Below are 23,048 nucleotides of genomic sequence, written 5' to 3'. Positions count from 1 at the left end.
TGTGCTTCCATACGTGGCACTATCCTACCAGGAGATGCTTAGCATTTACCGCGGGCGTGGAAGCTGCTCAGGTAACTGTAAGCTTCAGTTACAGGTCAACAACTTGTATTAATAAATATGATACAGTGAGAATCCCCTGGATGTCTGCTGTCTAAAGGGGGATGCACTACAGAAACAGATGGATGAGAGTATTAGTGGTGTCTTAATAATAGATGTTGAAGTAAAAACAAAGTTGCACTAATTGTACAAAAGTAAAGGCCCTGACCCTGCCAGCTAAATGCAAATGCCAAAGAAACTCGAGTTGGGCGAAGAATCCAATGATAACGACATGCCATGACATTCATTGCAATGTATTAGTAATGTGTTTAATAGGAAAACCAGGTCCCGTGACCTGCGGGCCAGTTAATCATTCAATGCAAACAAATGAGCACAAAATGCATTTTGATTTGGGTTGCCAGTTGAATCGCGCCCTATGGAATGAGTGGAGGCTTAATTTGCAATTGCTGCGCCGTAAACAAGGTTAAGGACGCTGCTTTGAAAAGCCTCCCGGCGCCTGCAGTGGGGGACACGGACATTTCGAGATGGGGCTCTCGACACTATTCCTCCTCCTCTGGGGTAACTGCTTCTGGATCAGCGGGCTGGACACGTCCCACCTCAATCTCAGCAATGCCTCTGTCCGCTACTTTGACTATCCCGAGGAGATCACTTGTGCGCCGACGGGCGTCATGGTGCGAATTCGTAACGACTCCTTTCATGGAATGTTCCTCAGACTGTCCATCGTGGGTAAGTGCAGAGCCGTCAGTGCTTCATTATCCGTTTCCACTCTCTTAAATTAACATTCGGGGATGTTAAGGGTGAAAGAGTGGCGCAAAAGTCACTGACTTTTTTTAACCACCCTAAATAACTACTCCAATAACTTCCTGTGATCCCTCTAGCATACCAAGGGTCATTGCTCTAATAGTAAACTTCAGTGGGGAGCACGTTGCTGCTTCCGCATTAAAAATTGACCCAAGTGTTCAAAAACTTCAATCAAATTTCTTGATTCTGGAGAAGTTAGCTGACCTCTCTCTTTTCCCTGCCCCACTAACTTAAATTTAACTTGTCATGCCATGGGTAAATTATTTTCCATGCTTTGAGTAAGGATTATTGGCTATGGCAGTTAATGAACTATGCTGGAGGTACCACCAAGTTCTGCTGAAGGGATGTTTAAAAGCAGAAAATAAAGTTTCAGGTTTAGATTTGTTGGGACCCTGTAGTTCCTGCGTGTAACCAAACTGAATCCTCTGAAAACATTCTTGGCATCAGTAATGGGTACCTGGTTACAAGACATGGTAAGCCATGGAAATGATCATAATACAGCTTTATTCAATGCACCTACATGCCCAAATGTTTGTGAATAAGGCTGTAGATCATAGTATTTTTAATCTGGCATTCTATATTGAAGAAGAGGACAACCATTTGGTGCCTTATTGTAGTGCTGAGGTGTTTCAAAGCTCTTCTGTGAAACCCTTCAGTTATCAAGTGTTGCCATTTGCAGCAAAATCCCATTGGACTAAATGCTCTGGGTTGTGTTAGCTTGAAAGGAACTGCCTCTGCACCTGCCCCAAGTGCTTTAGAACAAGAATATGGTGTTCACTGCTACTGGGAGGGACTTCTCTAGTTTTATTTTTAAATCATACTTTACCCTGGAGTTTTGACATGTGCAGTCAATGCAATAACCTGCTGTTCCTGTTTAACAGATAACTATGGTGTACCGAGAGATTTGCATTCATTGCCCAGCAATTGTCCATATGCAACGGTGCCACAAGCTGATGGGTCCTTGCTTTTCACTACTCCATACAAAGGATGCTATGTCCATAGCCTAGTGAGTACAGGCTGTTCTCTGCATTGCTATTGTCAATGGGGAGGCAGTCCCACATCTGTTTTTGATGGGTGGGGGAGGAAATGGAATTCAAATAAAGACTGGCAGCATGCCCTTTAGGGAGGGTACAATGTGGCAGATCGACCAGGAGAAAGCCTGACTTCATTTGAGATGGTGTTTGATACTCTGATCATTAAATGACCCCAATATTACTGGTATGTGTCGGGTGGCACAGTAGTAGTGTTTGGCACTGTTGCTTCAGTGTCAGATGCAGGTTTGATTCCGGCTTGGGTCACTATCTGTGTGGAGTCTGCGTGGGTTTCCTCCGGGTGCTCCGGTTCCCTCCCACATGTCCCGAAAGACGTGCTTGTTGGGTGAATTGGACATTCTGAATTCTCCCTCGAGTAGGATTATTGTGAACAGCTTCTTTTAATCTTATTGTTGTTGGGCTGGAGTTGGGAGGTAGTAGAGAGTGGCATCAGTCTTCCATACTGGAGGAAATTTCCAGATTATTAGCATAAGATGCCAGTGTCCCTAGTCTCAATTTGACAAATGGTAGAATTGAGGTGCCTAGACAGCCTTCCACCAGTGCAGTGTATCCACCAGTGCCGTGTACATCACTTATCTAGAGAAATGAGGACTGGGGATACTGGTGGCGAAGCTGCAGTATTGAAGTGCCTCAAATGATAAGAAATGGGGCCACTTGAGAGCGGTCTGTCTGGATGAATGGTGTTGAAGACTGTTGCAGAAGAGATTTGTCATTGTAAGTTGAGCAGCTTTTATCAATTTACTCACTGCTGTTTCTCCCTCTAGAATAATACCATAAGCCTAGAATTGAGACTTGATGGAGTTGATGAATCTAAAAGAATCATGGTTATCGAACGTATTCCTGTAAACTGTACACTGCCGTCATTGGCTTCTGTAACTGGTAAGTCTGTAGACCGTTTGTTGCTTTGCAGTGGTATGGGGCAGCACAGTGGTTAACACTTAGCTTCACAGTGCCAGGGTCCCAGGTTTGATTCCCTGTCTGTGGAGTCTGCACGTTCTCTGTCTGTGGGTTTCCTCCCACCAGTCCCAATTCCGTTTACCCGAACAGGTACTGCAATGTGGTGACTAGGGGATTTCCACAGTAACTTCATTGCAGTGTACTTCATTGCAGTGTAAATGTAAGCTTACTTGTGATGAGGATTGTATTAAATCCTGTTGTGAACTTTCATCTTTGTTCTGTTGCTCGAGCTTGTGTTACCCATCTGCCCTATACCTCCTTGCTTCATATACTTGTGTTTTATATTAAAAGAATCAACACTTTCTCAGTGGCCAAAGCTCAAATACTCTATTGATTCACTAATTACTCATTCTTTCTGTCTTCAATGGGGTGGAATCCAGTTGAGATTGGAAGGAATGGACAAACATATCAGAACTCCATGCAGGGGTCAACACTTGATTGAGGGGACACCATCTGCTTCTGGGCAGGAGAGGCTTGAGCTTTGCACTTCCACCTGCCCCCAAACCAGTAGCTTTGAAACCACTGGTCAAGCTGACTACCTTTGCTGCAAGAAATGGAGGCTCCTTAATCAAACCGTGTTGGAGGCTCCTCAATCAAATATTGCCTGTAACCCTGTATAATCTCTTCTGAACCAGTTGTTGAAAGAAGGCCACCTCAATGGTTACTTGTGTAAAGTAACCCTAACTATTGTGCTTGGTTACGCTGCATGCAGCTTGGTTGGGCTGTTGCATGTGACTACGAAACAGACCACATTGTTATGAAGTGCCTTGCATTGATCAAGAACTTGACGTTTGATCTTGGTAACTGCACGCATATATGTCCCATCCCCACCCCATGTTTGTGTTCACTGTTGTATTTGAATAAATTTCTCCAGCTGCTTAATCTAGTCTTTTAATCCTGACAGATGTATCTCTGACGGTGATTCCGACCAGAGGAAGCATTTCCTTGGATCCAAAGACTGCCACAGTAGCCACCATCCCTGTGGCCCAGGAGTTGGCCAGCATCCCTGTAGCCACTGTCCCAGTGACCCAGGTGCCAGCCAGTGCCACGGTTCCAGTAGCCACTGTCCCAGTGACCCAGGTGCCAGCCAGTGCCACGGTTCCAGTAGCCACTGTCCCAGTGACCCGCGTGCCATTCAATGCCACTGTCCCAGTGACCCACGTGCCATTCAATGCCACAGTTCCAAAAGCCACTGTCCCAGTGACCCACGTGCCAGTCAATGCCACGGTTCCAATAGCCACTGTCCCAGTGACCCACATGCCATTCAATGCCACGGTTCCAGTAGCCACTGTCCCAGTGACCCACGTGCCATTCAATGCCACGGTTCCAATAGCCACTGTCCCAGTGACCCACGTGCCAGTCAATGCCACGGTTCCAGTAGCCACTGTCCCAATGACCCACGTGCCATTCAATGCCACGGTTCCAGTAGCCACTGTCCCAGTGACCCACATGCCAGCCAATGCCACGGTTCCAGTAGCCACTGTCCCAGTGACCCACGTGCCATTCAATGCCACGGTTCCAGTAGCCACTGTCCCAGTGACCCACATGCCAGCCAATGCCACGGTTCCAGTAGCCACTGTCCCAGTGACCCATGTGCCATTCAATGCCACTGTCCCAGTGACCCACATGCCAGCCAATGCCACGGTTCCAGTAGCCACTGTCCCAGTGACCCCAGTGCCAGCAACCCTGATGCCAGCCAATGCCACGGTTCCAGTAGCCACTGTCCCAGTGACCCACATGCCAGCCAATGCCACGGTTCCAGTAGCCACTGTCCCAGTGACCCACATGCCAGCCAATGCCACGGTTCCAGTAGCCACTGTCCCAGTGACCCACATGCCAGCCAATGCCACGGTTCCAGTAGCCACTGTCCCAGTGACCCACATGCCAGCCAATGCCACAGTTCCAGTAGCCACTGTCCCAGTGACCCCAGTGCCAGCAACCCTGATGCCAGCCAATGCCACGGTTCCAGTAGCCACTGTCCCAGTGACCCAGGTGCCATTCAATGCCACGGTTCCAGTAGCCACTGTCCCAGTGACCCATGTGCCAGCCAATGCCACGGTTCCAGTAGCCACTGTCCCAGTGACCCTGGTGCCAGCCAATGCCACTGTCCTGGTGACCCTTGTGCCAGCCAATGCCACGGTCCCAGTGACCCCTGTGCTAGCCAATGCCACGGTTCCAGTAGCCACGCTCCCAGTGACCCTTGTGCCAGCCAATGCCACGCTCCCAGTGACCCTTGTGCCAGCCAATGCCACGGTCCCAGTGACCCCTGTGCTAGCCAATGCCACGGTTCCAGTAGCCACGCTCCCAGTGACCCTTGTGCCAGCCAATGCCACGCTCCCAGTGACCCTTGTGCCAGCCAATGCCACGGTCCCAGTAGCCACTGTTCCAGTGACCCCTGTGCCAGCCAGTGCCACAGTTCCAGTAGCCACGGTCCCAGTGACCCCTGTGCCAGCCAATGCCACAGTTCCAGTAGCCACTGTTCCAGTGACCCAGGTACCAGCCAGTGCCACAGTTCCAGTAGCCGTGACCCCTGTGCTAACCAATGCCACGGTTCCAGTAGCCGCTATCCCAGTGACCCAGGTGCCAGCCACTGTCCCAGTGACCCTTGTGCCAGCCAATGCCACGGTCCCAGTAGCCACTGTTCCAGTGACCCAGGTACCAGCCAGTGCCACAGTTCCAGTAGCCGTGACCCCTGTGCTAACCAATGCCACGGTTCCAGTAGCCACTGTCCCAGTGACCCAGGTGCCAGCCACTGTCCCAGTGACCCAGGTACCAGCCAGTGCCACAGTTCCAGTAGCCGTGACCCCTGTGCTAACCAATGCCACGGTCCCAGTAGCCACTGTTTCAGTGACCCAGGTACCAGCCAGTGCCACAGTTCCAGTAGCTGTGACCCCTGTGCTAGCCAATGCCACGGTTCCAGTGACCCAGGTGCCAGCCACGGTCCCAGTGACCCCTGTGCTAGCCAATGCCACAGTTCCTGTAGCCACTGTCCTGGTGACCCTTGTGCCAGCCAATGCAACGGTTCCAGTAGCCACTGTCCCAGTGACCCTTGTGCCAGCCAGTGCCACAGTTCCAGTAGCCACAGTGCCAGTGACCCAGGTGCCAGCCAATGCCACAGTACCTACTGTCCCTAGTGATCTCACACCAGCTACATTCACTCCAGCCTCTTTCACCATGGACCTGATGCCAAATGGAGGTATGATATTCCTGTGTAGACTTGTCAGGGTTGCTAGCTGGTCCAGTTTGAAAGCTTGTATAAAGATGATATTTGTGCATGATGTTTGATATGACAAATTGGGCACTTCAAATTACCTGGAGGGAGAAAGTACTTGGCAGCAATTTGGTGGGCATATTTGTAATATGGCAGGTGTCGATTTACTTGGCAGTGCTGCTGGAGTATCACCTTTTCCAGAAAGTTGTCAGCGAAGTATGATGTACGGACACCTTTGATGTAATTCAGTTGTGTACATTTGAGATTCCAGACTTGATGCAGAGCTTGCAACTAGATTAGAATCATCAGGCAGTCCAGAAATTCTGCTGTCCACTAATTAGTGAAGACCCAAGGTTGTGTCTGTGTCTAACTTGTTGTAAACTGAACTCGACTGCTCGGTATTCATTGCAGCTTCTACTGTTTTGCAGACAAAGTCCACATTTGTGATGTTAGTGCCAAGGACCGTGTGGGCTGTGGCAATGCCTCAATTGGTGAGCTGGCATGTAATGCCAAAGGATGCTGCTACGATCCAGCTGACAAGAAATCCCCTTGCTTTTATGGGAAAACTGGTTGGTTAAATTTAATTCCTGCTACAGGAAATGGCTGAAGAGTCTTGCTAATTTACAAGCTTGTCCCAGATCCTGACTTTCTACATACTTGTTTAGGCCTTAAAATTTGAAATCCAAAGTATTTAAATGTGCTTTATAACAAACTTATAATTGTTTAGTAGTGTTGGTGAATAGTTACATTTGATTTTGTGCAGCACTTTGCTACCTGGATCTGTTGGGATCTTTTTGATAATGGAATATGAACTTTTTCTTCCCAGCTTCTATTGACTGCACCACCAACGGGCTATTTACAATTGTAATATCCAGGGCTGCAACAGTACCCCCACTCTATCTTGGCTCTGTCTCCTTGTTGAATAACCAGAGTTCTCAATGTGTACCTCTGGTCAAGACAACTGAATTTGTTATCTTCCGCTTTCCCCTTGATTCCTGTGGGGCCACACGGATGGTAAGGTTTTAACAATAGTGTTGTTTCTTGGGTGGAGGACCGATTTCCATGAGCATTTTTTTTCTCTTTGTATAGATTGCTGGGCCAAACATCACTTACAAAGTGGATATAATGGCAAAAAGGAAAACTCAAACTGGACCTCGTGGCTCTATAACCAGAGAGAGCACTTTCAGGTCAGCTAACATTGACCACTAATAACTTGGTTCCACTTGAAATGGGATTTTTCAACTTTCATCACTTGACAGCTCAACTGGGTGACCAGATCCATCCATGTGACAATTATTCCATAACTTAGATAAACTTTCAAAGTCAAACTGCCTGACTCCTCTCCTGAAGTAACCTTGTGGTGACCTTTCTTCAATAGACTTGTCCTGTAGCTTTAAACATGAAACCAAATGCAATAATCTGGCCACAAGAGGGCAAGCCTTTTGGCTTCAAATTGTCTAATTCTAACTGAATACATAATTTCCCACATTCGCAACATTAGTTTGCAACCCTACAATGACCAGCTTGAATCCTGTTCATTATAATGGGAGACCACAGTAAAATGAAGGCTAAAATCTGACCCTCTGTAAGATCGACCTTCTCCCATGCCATAGCCATTATAAAGTGTCAATAGTTTGGCATTATTGAAACATTTTCCTCATGACGTACATCAGTTAATGCTTATTGCTTTCTAGATTGCATGTGACATGCCATTTGACTGGCAGTAGGGACCTTCCTTTGATGCTGGTGGTAAATACTCCTTCACCCCTGCCTTTCGTAGTGAAGGATGGTGTTCTCAAAATGGAAATGAGGATTGCGAAAGGTAATTTCAGCTTGATTCTCAAGAATCTAAGAATACTGGGGCCTGTACAACTCTTGCTGACCCTAATTTTCTCCTGCAGATGAGTCATACAGTACTTGGTTTACTGGTGAAGACTTCCCTCTAGTGAGACTTCTCAGGGAGCCAGTGTATGTAGAAGTACACCTGCTCCACCGAGCTGATGCCAGCATTGCACTCTTACTGAATGACTGCTGGGCAACACAAACACTGGACCCTCATCATGGCAGAAAATGGAGCATTCTTGTGAATGGGTAAGTATTCTTCCCATTTTAGTTGCTGTGGAGTTCCTCATTGATTGACTAGGTTTGACAATAGCTATTTAGATTCTTGTTGGTTAACCTATTGCCACTTACTGTAGACTAATGTCTTCTCCAGACCAAGTGTTTTAACTGGCAATACCAAAACTGCTCTAAGAAACTTGCAGTTTACAGCAATGAAATTTGCTTTATATTTTGGCCTTGACCATAATCTGTAATTTTTTGTGTGGGGGGGGGGCAGGGAGAATAACACTATTTAACTAACTTCCAGTTCCTAAACCTTTTGCCCCTTTTTTCCCCCTAAAGTTCATAATCTAGTCCTTAACAATTCTTGTCCAAGTTTGAGCACCTATTGCCCTTGGGTGCTGAACTGGGGGCTGTCTCCCTCTAGTGATCATTGATATCATCATTCAAGGGTTGGCTCTATCTTGACCAAGTTTTTATTCCTTCTACAACACTATCATTTTACCTGTTTTTATAGAAGGTTCATTTGGGGGGGTGGAAATTATTTTCCCTCCAAATTAAAGCCTTATTATTTTTTTTAAATATCCAGGTGCCCATATTATAGGGATAACTACTTGACCCAGCTGCATGCATCAACTCCCAACCTGCTGTTTCCAACACATCACAAACGATTTGAAGTGAAGACTTTTGCATTCTGGAGACGACACATTCAAACACAGCTGAGTGGAGAGGTTAGACTTTTACTACTTGTACTAATCCTTGATTTGGTGGCTAAAAGAGAAATTCACTTTTTTTTTTTTTTGGGTCCTAGGTCTACTTTCATTGTAGTGCAACTGTATGCCTTCTATCTGAAGTGGAAAAGTGTACAATGACTTGTGATGCTGGAAAAAGTAAGTAACACTTAAATTCTGGCCAATATGTTTTGGAACTATTGACTGATTTTGTATCTCCTTGCCAGGGATAGCTAGAAATTCAGACTTCAACATTTCCACTGAAGCCTTGTCTGAAACACTTCAACATCAAGAACTGGTAACACTGAAGCAACCCATATTTTTTGCCCTTGAAGAAGGAAATGTTGCACAGTCTTCTCAGACAACAGGTATGGAATGTGTTGCAATTCTGTAGTGCCATCATTCAGATAGCAAAGGGCACTTGTGCAAACATGTGTAGAACAGCCCCTGCAATCTGCTGATAACGCTATATTTTCACTGCTACTTTGGGTGTTATTGAGCATTTCTGGTATGTCACTAGTTTCATTCCACCACTTTTAAAATTGGAAATGCAAGACTGCTTTTGTGGTAACTAGGTTTGACCCACCTGCTTCTCACTCGTGAAAGAGTTGACATTCAAATTTTGAAGCATTATGGGTAAAGCTGGAGCAGATCTCTTGCAGCACCCCAACATTGAGCTGCCTAAATGTTGGCAATGAAATGGGGGAGGGAGGAAGTGTATTTTGAGCATTTGAGAACAGACTTCTAAATCTCCACTTCTTCCCAGGAAACCTTGCTGATGGCATCCTCCTTGCAGCTGCTGTGACATCCCTCGTGTTGGCCTTTATCTGTGGTCTAGTTCTATGCAGGAGCTGCAAACAAATGCACATGTCTTGAACTCATCTGAAATCTCAATGTATTTATCTATGTGCAACATGACCCCCTAGCTACAACTTGTAGCTGGTTGCAGCACCTTCTGATGGAAAGTATTTCGTAGTCTTGCAGCATCCCTGCTGCAAGTATCTGCTTTTTATGGAACTAAACCATGAGCAGCAGCAAATTACCTGTTTAACTTTAGTACCACTCCATCTGTGAGGCTTTGATTGTAAATGTGACTTTGTAATATTTAAGAAGTTGTGTTTTTCTTTCAGTGCTTGTGATTGTTGTATTTGGCAAACAAGACGCTAAATTACATGGAATGAAACAAATCCTATTAAATTCTTGACTGAACTTTCTTGCCTTGCTATTTTATGTGCAATATAACCTGCCTCCACTTGGGACTTGGCATCTTCACCCCTGACCGTTTCACAGCTCCTGTTCAGTATTTATATCTCTGGAGTTGCAACAGAATGTAGTGTTTATCACTGCTTAACTTTTCTATGCAGTCTATATTGCAAAGTATTTTTCCTGTTGACCAATTAGTACCAGATTTGTGTAATGATTAATTTGTTGGATTGTCAATCTAATATCTCAGTGGAAATTAAGAAGATTGAGGGATAAAATGGAAGGCAAATGATGGTGTGGTTACTGTAACTATGTATACTGTAAAGAATATGATACACTCCTCCACCAGATGGAGATCCTCCACCAGATGGAGATGCAGAGCAGTCATAAATATCACCTGACTCCTGGGATTTGGGGCACAGGGCAGTTTTGGCATCGATAGTTGAATAGTTTGAGACCTTTGGTTAGATGGCATTTAGTTTAATAACTTCTCACCATTTAACTTGTTCAAATCTTATTTAAATAGTAAAATCAGCTTTTTCTTGATCTTTGTTCAACACTACAAGCTCATCCCAACAGGCAAAATGGAGAACATCAGTTACAATTGTAATAGTTTCTTAATTGTTTCTACTTCTGATGCTCCTGTCACATGTCATCTCACACTTTGAATAGAGATATTTGAAATGCTGCATGTGGGATGCTTAGTGGGCCTGCACATGTTGCTGGTTCACATTGTTGCTGGGACTCTGCAGAGGATTTACACATGCATTTTATGTGGATTAAATGGGTTTTGAGTACCCAATTATCCAAAGGGGCAATTTAATGTAGCAGGCATGTGATGTAGCAAGAGGGTGGAGTCCTGGAGCAAGGATGTCTTGTTGCAGTTATACAGGGCCTTGGTGAGGCCATACCTAGAATATTGTCAGAGGAAGGATGTTCTTGGAGAGTGGAGCACAGGTTTACCAGACTGATGGTGGGATGTATGGGGGTGAGATTTGAGTCGGTTAGGACAATATTTGTTGAGTTTAGGAAAACGGGGGGGGGGGGCTAGCTAGAGTTAGGAAAACCAGAGGGGGGGGGAAGAAATGTTGTAACCTATAAAATTCTAATGGGGCTGTGCCTATGGCAAAGGAGTCCAGGACCAGGGTCACAGTCAAAGAATATGGGGTAAACCATTTAGGACTGGGGAAAGATTTCTCCCATTGTGGGCACACCCACCATTGGGAAATCTGCAGGCGTGAGTGCACTGCTGGTGAAGTGGTGGATCTTGCCGACAAGTCTGTTTTCAAAGAGTTAGATACAGCTCTTGGGTTAAAGGAATCGAAGGATGTGGGAGGAGAACAAGTTGAGTTGGATAATTGGCCTATTTTCTATTTTTGTCTATTACTTTGCAACATTCTTTTACTCTGACTGATTTTGCTTATGTCTATTCTCCTTTTGACTGATTTTTGCTTATTGCATAATCATACTGACATTTGTAGAGTACCTTTAGTTAAATCTCTCTATATTGTATTAAGTTGATATTCTTGGGGGTTAGTGAATTCTTGGGGTTGGCAATCTAGTGCAGTGATTAGCACTACAGTCTCAGCATGAGGTCCCAGGTTCCATCCCGGCTCGGTGACTGGAGTTTGCACATTCACCCGTTGTCTGTGGGTTTTGACTCCATAACCCAAAACAGATGTGCATGGTATGTGGGTTGGCAATGGTAAATTGTCCCATAATTGGAAAAATGAATTGGGTACTAAAGAGATTTTTTTGCACCAGTCTAGAAAGAAAGTGTTAATTGGTCCAATGGGGGCACAAGAATTGGCCTTTGTTCTGTGGGACAGGTGGGGAGGATACCCAAGGAACTGCAATTGTTTCTGATCTCTACCAAATGACTCCTGGTCCCGGTCCCTTCCATATGACTTTCTGGACAATGTATTGGGTGGAGTATGATCTCACTGGAGCAAGATAACTACAATATCCTAATGGCTGACAGTTCATTTGTTAAGAGTTGTATGGTCATTCTAGCCCCGCTTGACCGAGTCAAAGTGCCATTATAGGGTGATATTAGGAACTCTTGTCTGTTTAACCCCTAAATTGCCTCCAGCTCCATTTTCTGGACCATTTGAGGGGAAAACTGCTAGAAGCAGAGTCTGGGAGATGCAGATGCCCTGGTTCAGCCAGGATCCACTCCAGATCCATTGTCATTTAAGACCACACAGCCCATCAAAGTCTGACAACCTATTTGTCTATCAATGGAAAGTAGTTTCATTTCAAGTCAACACCCAAACACTTCCACCAAAATGTCACCTTGGGTGATGTACTGCAATGCTGTAGATATCTTTATGATTTTTTTCAACAAACTATGGAAAGCAGCTGGTAATTCTGCAAAGGTTGCCAATGGATCCTGTGATGGACTTGCATAACACTATCTAGCAGAGCCAGGTTCTAGCCTCCCATCCCAAACTGTGGTACAGGCTGAATGGGTTTCCCTGGCTCAACTAACTTGTATACAGGTGTTTGATTTAATATTATTTGGTAATGTTTCTCCCAAACTCTTCTTCTCTCATGTTTCTCTCTTCCAATGCACCCTGCTTTCAGAGCGGTCATTCCTGATTTGCACATGTTCAGGTCCTGGCCCTATCCTGTCCCTTGTGTTTCTAGAAATGTGGATTGAGAGACCATGTTGAATTTTTCAAAACTGTAGATTAAACTGGCCCTCTAAGCATCTCTTTCCTTTCTCTCCCTTCCTCCCTCCCCCCCCCCCCAAAAAAAAAAACCATAGACTGCAGTGTTTTTTAACTATAATGTTGCCCTGCTTGCTATTGATCCATTAGTAATTTTGCTTTTATCTGGTCTTTTTTAAGATTTAAAGACTAGCAAATTGTTTGCCGCCTTCAGTTTCCTTATGTTGCCCATCATTCTCAGCATGAGGAAACCCTGCTCCCAGGTCCAGCCCACTGTTCCTATACAGTACACTTGAAAGGCTAGCCTGATTGTGCTTCTATTCCATCTTTGGCATTATTGGCATTATAACGACAAGGAACTCTTCTTGTATGAAATGTGGGCAAGCATCTATATTCGGCTCGGTAAATCAAACACCCAATCCCCTGCGTTCTCATGTTCGCACAAAGTGGTACAGGTCTTGGAAGAATATTGAGTCTTGGGCAACAAACTCTAATTATAAAGTCTTGCTAAAGAAAGATTTGTATTTACAACGGCACTGTCTCAAAGCACTGCCTTGGCCATGTGACTCCTAATATTGTGACTATATTTATATTTTTAATAAAAAAAAATTCAAAAACTTGTGTTTAAAAAGACATACCAAACGGCTTATGAGGGCTACCAGATATTTCTTGTGGACTGAAGTATTTTGTCTCCTAGAACGAAGAGGACAGACCATCTGATATTCAATCACTGCTTGTCAGATCCGTAATAAATGAACCCCCCCCCCCCCTCGACCCCTTCATTGTAAAAAATGTAGGTATTGCCTTTTTCAAGCACAAATGTTTCAGGTGACAAAACACAGGTGAGATGAATCCAACTGCTAATTGGGAGTACCGCAGCCTTGTTTGAACCGTGACCCAACACCATGTAGGTTACATGGGATGGCATGGCAGCCATTTTGTTCCCTGCTAACTGAAGTTAACAGAAGTTCAAGCTGACTTTTGAGACAAATCAGACTTCAAGACCAACTTCCCTCCGGGAGAGTCCTGCAAGGAGCTATCCGCCACTGTGGTTAGCTAAGCAGCATGGGTATATACCGCAGTATCTTGCAAGTGGAAGAAGGACTCTTTCCATTAATCTCTTCCTCCATCAAAGTTTGAGTTTTCAACTTCTGGCAGGTCTACTACAAGAGCTTTCACATGGAATCCCTACAGTGCATAAGGCCATTTGGCCCATCGAGTCTGCACCAACCCTTAGAAAGAGCATCCTCCCCAGGCCCTATCCCCATAATCCCAACAAACCGTTGGATACTTAGGAGTAATTTAGCACAGCCAATCCACCTAACCTGCACAGCCAATCCACCTAACCTGCACAGCCAATCCACCTAACCTGCACAGCCAATCCACCTAACCTGCACAGCCAATCCACCTAACCTGCACAGCCAATCCACCTAACCTGCACAGCCAATCCACCTAACCTGCACAGCCAATCCACCTAACCTGCACAGCCAATCCACCTAACCTGCACAGCCAATCCACCTAACCTGCACAGCCAATCCACCTAACCTGCACAGCCAATCCACCTAACCTGCACAGCCAATCCACCTAACCTGCACAGCCAATCCACCTAACCTGCACAGCCAATCCACCTAACCTGCACAGCCAATCCACCTAACCTGCACAGCCAATCCACCTAACCTGCACAGCCAATCCACCTAACCTGCACAGCCAATCCACCTAACCTGCACATCTTTGGAGTGTGGGAGGAAACTGGAGCACCTGGAAGAAACCCACGCAGACACGGGGAGAACGTGCAGACTCCACACAGACTGTGATCAAGGTCTGAATCAAACCAGGGTCCCTGATGCTGCGAGGCAGCAGTGATAGACACTATGCTGCCCAGGGAGAAATCTCTGCTTTTCACTTCCAGCTGTGACAAACCCCCAAAGAAAAAGGGAAGAAAACCATACCTTTATAATTAGAGTTTGGAGGCCGGAAACTCCAGTTCCCAGTGAATATACCAACCTTAGAATGGCATTACAGTTTGTGCTTTTTTTAATCATCTTTGGGATTCTGGCGCATGCAGCAGTCGGAGAACGGCCGCACCTTGTGGATTTTGTCATCTTTAGGCACATGTGCAGTTTGTTTTAATTTCTTGCAATAAGGTTCCAGTTGTGTGCCTGCAAAGAACAAATGTGAAAGACCATGAAAAGGTCTGGTGGCCTGGAAGAGGAGTGCCATTCCAAAGAGACGGTCCAAACGAGAAGGGCACGGGGGGCATGTCCTTAAACAAAGGAGAAGGTCCCAAACCCGGGGGTAGGACAGAGGGGTCCCGAGAAGACAGTCAAGTTAAGGGACAAAGACTGGAACCTGAGACAAGCCCTGCTGGTTATGGTTCTAAGCATCAGAGGAACAGACTGCGGATTAAAGAGCCAGGGCTGTGGGAAGCACACTTCGAGCAGAGTGCGCTTGAGAAAGGCCAGAAGGCCTGAGAGGAGGCAGCCAAAAGTTGGTGGCTCTTTAACCATGAGCATTTGGAGCAGTGGTGTTCTGCTTTGCATAGACAAATATGAGAGAATGCGTGGAAGATGAAGCTTGAGATCCAGGGGATCAGAACATCGGAAGGTGAGATTGAAACCATGGAGGTGAATCCTTGTTGAAGGCGTCCCCCCGAGTGACAGTATTGTTTGGAGGAGAATTCTGAAGTGACTTCTTCGAGCGCAGAGATTGGAAGCCACTGTGAGAAAGGCCAAATTTCAGCGAGTTGGTTGCCTCGCAGTATAACAATCTGCAGGGTTGGACTGATGACTTATTTACTGGTGTTTCATTGAAATCTATCCAACTTCTTTGTCTTTGTTTTATTATTTGTGTCAAGTACAATATAAGACACCCGAGTTCAGTAGCTGACCTTCAGAGTTTCTAAAAAAAAACAAAGTCTGGAACTGTCAAGTCAGTTTCCACTCTGGGATCTGACTTATCCAATGGTAACAGCAGCTGGAATCCGAACACAGCCAAAACATCAACTCGACTAAGAAACAACAGACCCGCAATGAAATAAAGACTGTTAAATTCCAGGTTTATCATTCCTGTTTTACCTTCAACTGGATTTAGTTTTTGCACGGGTGAGACATCAATCACAGAATTGCAAAATTATCACAGTGCAGGATGAGGCGATTTGGCCCATTATGCCTTCGCTCTCCCAATGCGTGTTATGAATTAGTGACATTCCCCTGCCGTTTCCCTTTGCCCCTGCACATTGATTCTCATTAAAAAAAAATACATTTAGAGTACCCAATTAATTCTTTCCAATTAAAAGACAATTTAACGTGGCCAATCCACCTGACCACATCTTTGGGTTGTGCGGGCGAAACCCACTCAAACACAATTCTCCCATCGGGAGTCTAAGTGCCGACGCCGGAGTGAAAACTGGAGTGTTTCACTCCGGCGTCGGAGCCCGCGCCCAGCCCCCTATTCTCCCGCCCACGGGGGGGGGGGGGGGGGGCTAGGAACGGCGTTGCGTCATTTATGCGCGCCGGGCCTTGGCGCCGCATAAAAGCGGCGCCGCATAAATGACGTCACTTGCGCATGTGCGAGTTGGCCGGCGCCAACCCGCAATTGCGTGGTTGCCGTCCTCCCCGAGGCCGCCCCGCAAGATGATGTCGGATGGATCTTGCGGGGCGGCGGAGGAAAGGAGGTCCTCCTTCAGAGAGGCCAGCCAGCCGATTGGTGGGCACCGATCGCGGGCCAGACCCCATTTGAGGCCTCCCCTGGTGCAGGAACCCCCCCCCCCCCAAGAGGTCCCGCGCTGTTCCCGCCGACAGCAACCAGGTGTGGACGGCGGTAGCGGGAATCCGGCGTATTGGGCAGGCCGCTCGACCCATCCGGGCCGGAGAATCACCGCCCGCCAGTTGCAAACGGTGAGCAGCGATTCTCCCAGCGGCCAGCCGTGATTCTCGCCGCGTCGGTTTTGGGTGGGGCGGAGAATCGCGTGCAGGCATCGGGGCGGCGTGGCGGGACACGCGCGGCGCCCCGGCGATTCTCCCACCTGCTGTGGGGGTGGGTGGGTGGGGGAGAGAATTCCGCCCAGGGAGAATGTGCAAACTCCACACGGAAAGTGACCCAGAGCCGGGATCGAACCTGGGACCTCCGCGGCGTGAGATTGCAGTGCTAACCACTGCTCCTCCATTCTGCCCTCTATTCAAATAACAATCTAAAGCTTGCATTTAACCTTCAGGGCAACAGGTGTCAGGGCAAGTTGGCATTGTCAGAGTGAAGTCATGCCTAACAAATTTGATTGAATATTTTTGAGGAGACCAGGTGTGTAGGTGAAGGTAGTGCAGTTGATGTAGTTTATATGGATTTCAGCAAAGCCTTTGATAAGATCGCACATGGGAGACTTATAAAGGGATACAGGGTCATTTGACTGGATGAATTCAAAGTTGGCTTAGTTGTAGGAGACAGAGGGTGATAGCAGAAGTTTGCTTGCTTTCGTGACTGGAAGCCAGAATCCAGTGGCGTACCACAAGGATCTGTGCTGGGTCCCCTAATAGTCGGTGTTTATTTAAAAGACATAGATGGCTATGTGGGGGGTAGGATCAGTAAGTTTGGGGATGACGCAAAGATTGGTTGGGTGGTTAACAGTGAGGCTGAGTGTCTTGAGTTACAGGAAGATATAGACGGGATGGTCAAATGGGCAGATGGAATTTAACCCTGAAAAGTGTGAGGTGATACACTTTGGAAGGAGTAATTTCCTAAGGAAGTATTCAATGAACAGTTTAACACTAGAAAATTCCGAGGAACAAAGGGATTTTGGAATGTTTGTCCATAGATCTCTGAAGGCAGGTTAATAGGTTGGTAAAAATGGCATATGGGACACTTGCCTTTATCAATAGAGGCATGGATTACAGAAGCAGGGATGTCATGTTGGAGTTTTATAGAACTTTAGTGAGGCCACAGCTGGAATACTGTGCGCAATTCTGGTCTCCACATTATAGGAACGATGTGATTGCACTGGAAGGGGTGCAGAGGAGATTCACCAGGATGTTGCCTGGGACGGAACATTTAAGTTGTGAAGAGAGGTTGGATAGGCTTGGGTTGTTTTCGTTGGAGCAGAGAAGACTGAGATGCGACCTGATCGAGGTGAACAAGATTATGAGGGGTATGGAGAGGGTGGGTAGGGAGCAGCTGTTCCCCTTAGTTGAAGGGTCGGTCACGAGGGGGACACAAGTTCAAGGTAAGGGGCAGGAGTTTTAGGGGGGATGTGAGGAAAAACCCTTTTTACCCAGAGGGTGGTGAGGGTCTGGAATGCGCTGCCTGGGTGGGTGGTAGGGGCGGGTTGCCTCACATCCTTTAAAAAGTACTTGGATGAGCACTTGGCACATCATAACATTCAAGGCTATGGGCCAAGTGCTGGCAAATGGGATTAGGTAGGCAGGTCAGGTGTTGGTAGATAGGACACGGTGGGCTTCTATATTGTGTGATTCTATGAGTAAAGCAAGCACTGCAGTCTCCTGTTGTCTTCCCTCAGCCTAAGATGTGGTGCACATTTCATCCTGGGAAGGACAAATGTTTTAATGAATCCAGGCTCCACTGGCCGTCAGTCTAACTCAAGAGTGGTGTTGATGTACGTGTCCTTCCCCCATCTCACTGAACACCAAGGCCATTTCTCACTTGGCACTGTACGTACGAAATGCCATCTGTTCCTATGGGTGCTCTTTGGGTCACAAAATGATAATCTTCCTTGGACCAAGGACGGGGTTAGCTGACAACCTAAAGAAAGCAATGAGCCAACCACTGGTCAAACACGTTAAAAAAAACACAGGCCCTTTATTCTCTACAATATCACTTTATTGAAAGATTTCTTGTTCTATTTTTTTTCGCTGTATTTTGATAGAATTGCCATTCCAGGTAAGCTGGGGTATTGCTAGCTACAGTCCATAATGTAAAAGACAACAGTGGTATGTGGAAACTACCCACACATTACACAAGGGCGACTGTGCGCAATTAGCGAGGGGAACATGGCGTTGCATCCCCGAGGGATGTTACAGACACACATACTGAAACCCAAAACAGTAAATGCTAGGGAACGCACAGCAGCATCTTAAAGATAAGAGAGCAGGCTAGTGCTCCGGGGAGGGAGCCTTCATCAGAAGTGGCATGGAAGCTCCTTCAGAGGATTACGCAAGACAGAAGGTGGCCATTTGGCCCCACTGTCTTTGTGCTGACTCTTTGAGCTATCCAATTAGTCTCACCCTACATTTCTTCCCCAGTAGCCCTGCATCTCTTCCCCCCCCCCCCCCCCCCCTTAAGCACTTATCTGACTCCCTTTAGAGCTAGCCAAAGCAAAAAGTCAAAAGTGGGCCAACAGGATGCAGGGTGTTGCTTTCACGAGAAGACAACAATTAGGTGTAGAACGATTTTAAAATGATGGCTCAGAGGTGCCATGTATCACAAACAATACACAAGCCGTCTCAAGTCACCAAATTGGAAAGAAAAATGTCCAAGCGAAAGCTGATCAGGGTTCGATGGTGTAAAGGTCGTCACACTGAAGGCAGCACGGTGGCGCAGTGGTTAGCACTGCAGGCACACGGCGCCGAGGTCCCAGGTTCGATCCCGGCTCTGGGTCACTGTCCGTGTGGAGTTTGCACATTCTCACCGTGTTTGCGTGGGTTTCGCTCCCACAACCCAAAGATGGGCAGGGTGGGTGGATTGGCCATGCTAAATTGGCCCTTAATTGGAAAAAACGAATTGGGTACTCTAAATTTATTTTTAAAAAGGTTGTCACATTGGACCAGCTGCCTAAAGATCACAAACGTAAATCTTATCAGAGCAAATTGAATTCGGTAAACTCTGATAATTAGTGGACTGGCGCCTGATAAAATAACTATAATAGCAGTATTGTGGCAAAAACCACCGAGCTCATTAATGTTGAACCTGGCCTAGACTCCACATGAATCTCCCATGTACTTAACCTTTCATATTAAAAGAAATATTCTCAATACATGGGCACTGCCATAGAAGTTGACAATAATTCCCATTCTAATTTAATTTTTCATAATCTTTATTGTCACAAGTAGGCTTACATTAACACTGCAATGAAGTTACTGTGAAAAGCCCCTAGACACCACATTCCGGCACCTGTTCGGGACACTGAAGGAGAATTCAGAATGTCCAAATTACCTAACCACATGTCTTTTGGGACTTGTGGGTGGAAACCGGAGCACCCGGAGGAAACCCACGCAGACACAAGGAGAATGTGCAGACTCCGCATAGTGACCCAAGCCGGGAACCGAACCTGGGACCCTGGTGCTGTAAAGGAACAGTGCTAACCACTGTGCTACCGTGCCGCCCTCGAGTTGCTCTTGGGACCATGTGGTGGGTCGTCATCTTGTACCCAATTCTTTTTTCCAGTTAAGGGGCAATTTAGCGTGGCCATTTCACCTACCCTGCACATCTTTTTGGGTTGTGGGTGTGAGACCCACGCAGACACGGGGAGAATGTGCAAACTCCACATGGACAGTGATCCGGGGCTGGGATCGAACCCGGGTCCTCGGTGCCATGAGGCTGCAGTGCTAACCACTGAGCCACCGTGCTCCCGTGGGCCATCCTCTTGAACTGTTGCAGTCTCAGATGCAGTGAAGATATTTCCATAATGTTTAGTGTCCTATGAAAGAAGGCCCATCACCATCAGTATCAGTGCCTCAGGGCTGCTAGAGCTGGGCCATACAGGTGCCAACAACACCCATAACTTGGGGAGACTGAAGAGGTGAGTCAGACATGGCTCCAATGTTAAAATGCCAGTTCTCATGAGGAGTCTCCCATGAAGGTTTAATCTACCTTCCTAGTCCTAGCATTTTCTATTTCAGTTTCAGAGTTCGCAATTTTGTGACCAACCCACCTGTTCCTCTCTCATTTACTGGGCACACAGTTCTAACCAACTGAAATCCACAGTATCTGTTCCAGGAGATAGTTATCAAGTTGTAAACTGGCAGCTCAGTACCAGGCACACATGAATTGCTACCTTTCACTCGACAGGTAAATGGTTGCATTATGTCACCCAACCTTTCGCTCGTTTGACCAATTTTCTTTTTTTCTGAAGGTGTAGAAAACAATGTTGGCGTTGAAGGGCCATGGTTAAGTTTCAGTATTAGTCCGGTATTAGAATATCGGCTGATTTTGCTGCTCCTTCCTCCCAGTTGTCACAAAAAATACTTCAAATCGAACTGTGTCGAAGTGTACAAAACCAAAACGATAAAAATGAACAAAACTGCTACTTTAATTTAGTGTGGAGTGACGCCAACAGCGTGGGTTCAATCCCCGTACCGGCTACGATTATCCATGTAGGCCCCACCTTCTCAACTTTGCCCCTCGCCTGAGGTATGGTGACCCTCAGGTTAAATCACCACCGGTCAGTTCTCCAAGTGGAGAGCAGCCTCTGGGTCTATGGCAACATTTGGGTGGCACAGTGGTTTGCACTGTTGCTTCACAGCAGCAGGGACCTGGGTTCAATTCCAGCCTCGGATGACTGTCTCGAATTGGTACGTTCTCCCAGTGTCTGTGTTGGTTTCCTCCGAATGCTCTGGTTTCCTCCCAGTCAAAAAGATGTACAGGTTAGATGGATTGCCCATGATAAATTGCCCCTTGGTGTAACAGGATGTGCAGGTTAAGTTATGGTATTACAGGGATACACTCGTAAATTGGCAAATTCAATGGGCCGAATGGCCTCCTTTTGCATTGTAGGGATTCTATTCTATGAAATACAGTAAGGCCCCTATACAGTAAATCCCCCAATCTCAGCTGTGCTGTCCTAGCCAGGTGTTGGGGGGTGACGGGAAGGACATCCAGGAGAATTGCCCCCCCCCCCCCATTTTTCAACCACCCCGCCCACAAAAAGGGACGGAAAGTGAGTTGGATAGCCACTTTTACACACTATTCCTCTCAAGTTGACAGTACTGTGTATGCTTGAACCCAGGTCTGTTACCTCCTCCATTTCTACAAACGAAATCTCTGCCCTCCTGCAAATCCGGCCTCTTGCACATCCCCAATTTTAATTGCTCCACCCTGTGTTGCTGCTGTGTTTTAAGCTGCCACATGTGTGGCTCAGGTGTTGAATCCTGTGGCACCTTGGGATAATTTATTACATTAAAGGCGCTATGTAAATGCAAGCTGTTCCTATCCAACCTTGTTGCGCAGCTAACACACAGGAGGGAAGAACAACAAAAGCCTAAGTCAGCAAAATAAATAGCTAACCTTTTCCCCTCCAATACTTAGCACCCTTGTATTACAAAACCCTTTCAATAACAAAAAACAAACAGCGGCTTATATAAACAAAAATACAAATCAGAATAATTTTGAACATGAGAAAACAAGGCGAGTGAGTGAGAAGCCTAAAGAGTGTAAGGAAGAAAGACAGGGGGCTTGAATGATCAACGGAATGGAATCGGGTGATCAGACAGGATCATAATGAATGGCAGAGCGGGCTCGAAGGGCCCAATGGCCCTCTCCTGCTTCTATTTTCTGTTTCGATGCTTAAAACAGAACCAGTTGTACACACACAAGGAGAAAATCATCAGTTTCAGGCGAACCATTTAAAAAAAAAAACTTTTTTTGCCCATGAACAATGCCACATGATTTGTCGATGCACATACCCTTGTCTATTGTACAGTCAATGAATAATTGTAATAAAAACATTTTCAAAAAGGGGGAAGGGGGTTTGGGCTTTGGGATTTCTTTTATCAATGCCTGGTCTTTGAAAATTGCATTTGGTTTGTACAGATCTGGTTTATTGTGGTGTATAAAATGAAAAACTAATAAAAGCATTTTAAAAAACTTTTTTTTAAAAACAAAATCAATGTACACAAAGTAGTGTTTGAGTGGTGAAGGTGCCAGCTGCAGTGGAAGCCACTGTCACCCCATGAAGGCGGCACGGTAGCACGGTGGTTAGCACTGTTGCTTCACAGCGCCAGGGTCCCGGGTTCGATTCCCGGCTTGGGTCACTGTCTGTGCGGAGTCTGCACGTTCTCCACGTGGGTTTCCTCCGGGTGCTCCGGTTTCCTCCCACAAGTCCCGAAATAGGTGCTTGTTAGGTGAATTGGACATTCTGAATTCTCCCTCAGTGTGCCCGAACAGGCGCCGGAATGTGGTGACTAGGGGCTTTTCACAGTAACTTCATTGCTGTGTTAATGTAAGCCTACTTGTGACAATCAAAGATTATTATTATTATTATTATTATGAAGACTGCACCTTTACTAGCCTGCTCCTGCTCAATAAAGTTGGCATATAATTCAGTCTCATCTATTCAGTGTTCGGTACTGTCAAGCAAAAT

General features: G+C 46.3%; 1 protein-coding gene across 1 annotated transcript; it reads left to right on the top strand.

Moving 5' to 3' along the window:
- The first annotated feature begins 595 nt into the window (after window positions 1-595).
- LOC140387286 (uncharacterized) lies at window positions 596-10,038 on the top strand. Its single transcript, XM_072470225.1, has 13 exons — window positions 596-783; window positions 1,740-1,864; window positions 2,675-2,789; window positions 3,772-6,063; window positions 6,507-6,647; window positions 6,905-7,092; window positions 7,168-7,265; window positions 7,773-7,900; window positions 7,980-8,169; window positions 8,729-8,870; window positions 8,951-9,029; window positions 9,098-9,238; window positions 9,637-10,038. Exons 1-13 carry the CDS (start codon window positions 726-728, stop codon window positions 9,744-9,746), a joined length of 3,807 nt encoding a protein of 1,268 aa, XP_072326326.1. The 5' UTR covers window positions 596-725; the 3' UTR covers window positions 9,747-10,038.
- The last annotated feature ends 13,010 nt before the right edge of the window (window positions 10,039-23,048 follow it).

Source organism: Scyliorhinus torazame, chromosome 12, assembly GCF_047496885.1.
Source record: "Scyliorhinus torazame isolate Kashiwa2021f chromosome 12, sScyTor2.1, whole genome shotgun sequence".
Lineage (NCBI taxonomy): Eukaryota > Metazoa > Chordata > Chondrichthyes > Carcharhiniformes > Scyliorhinidae > Scyliorhinus > Scyliorhinus torazame.
Note: the sequence above shows the minus strand (reverse complement) of the source record. Positions and strands in the feature narration are given on the sequence as shown.

Excerpts from the sequence above, each read along its gene's own strand:
- LOC140387286 (XM_072470225.1), top strand. The coding sequence starts at position 726 with ATGGTGCGAATTCGTAACGACTCCTTTCATGGAATGTTCCTCAGACTG. Across the intron at positions 784-1,739 it reads CCTCAGACTGTCCATCGTGG|ATAACTATGGTGTACCGAGA; the intron begins GTAAGTGCAGAG and ends CCTGTTTAACAG. Across the intron at positions 9,030-9,097 it reads GACTTGTGATGCTGGAAAAA|GGATAGCTAGAAATTCAGAC; the intron begins GTAAGTAACACT and ends TCTCCTTGCCAG.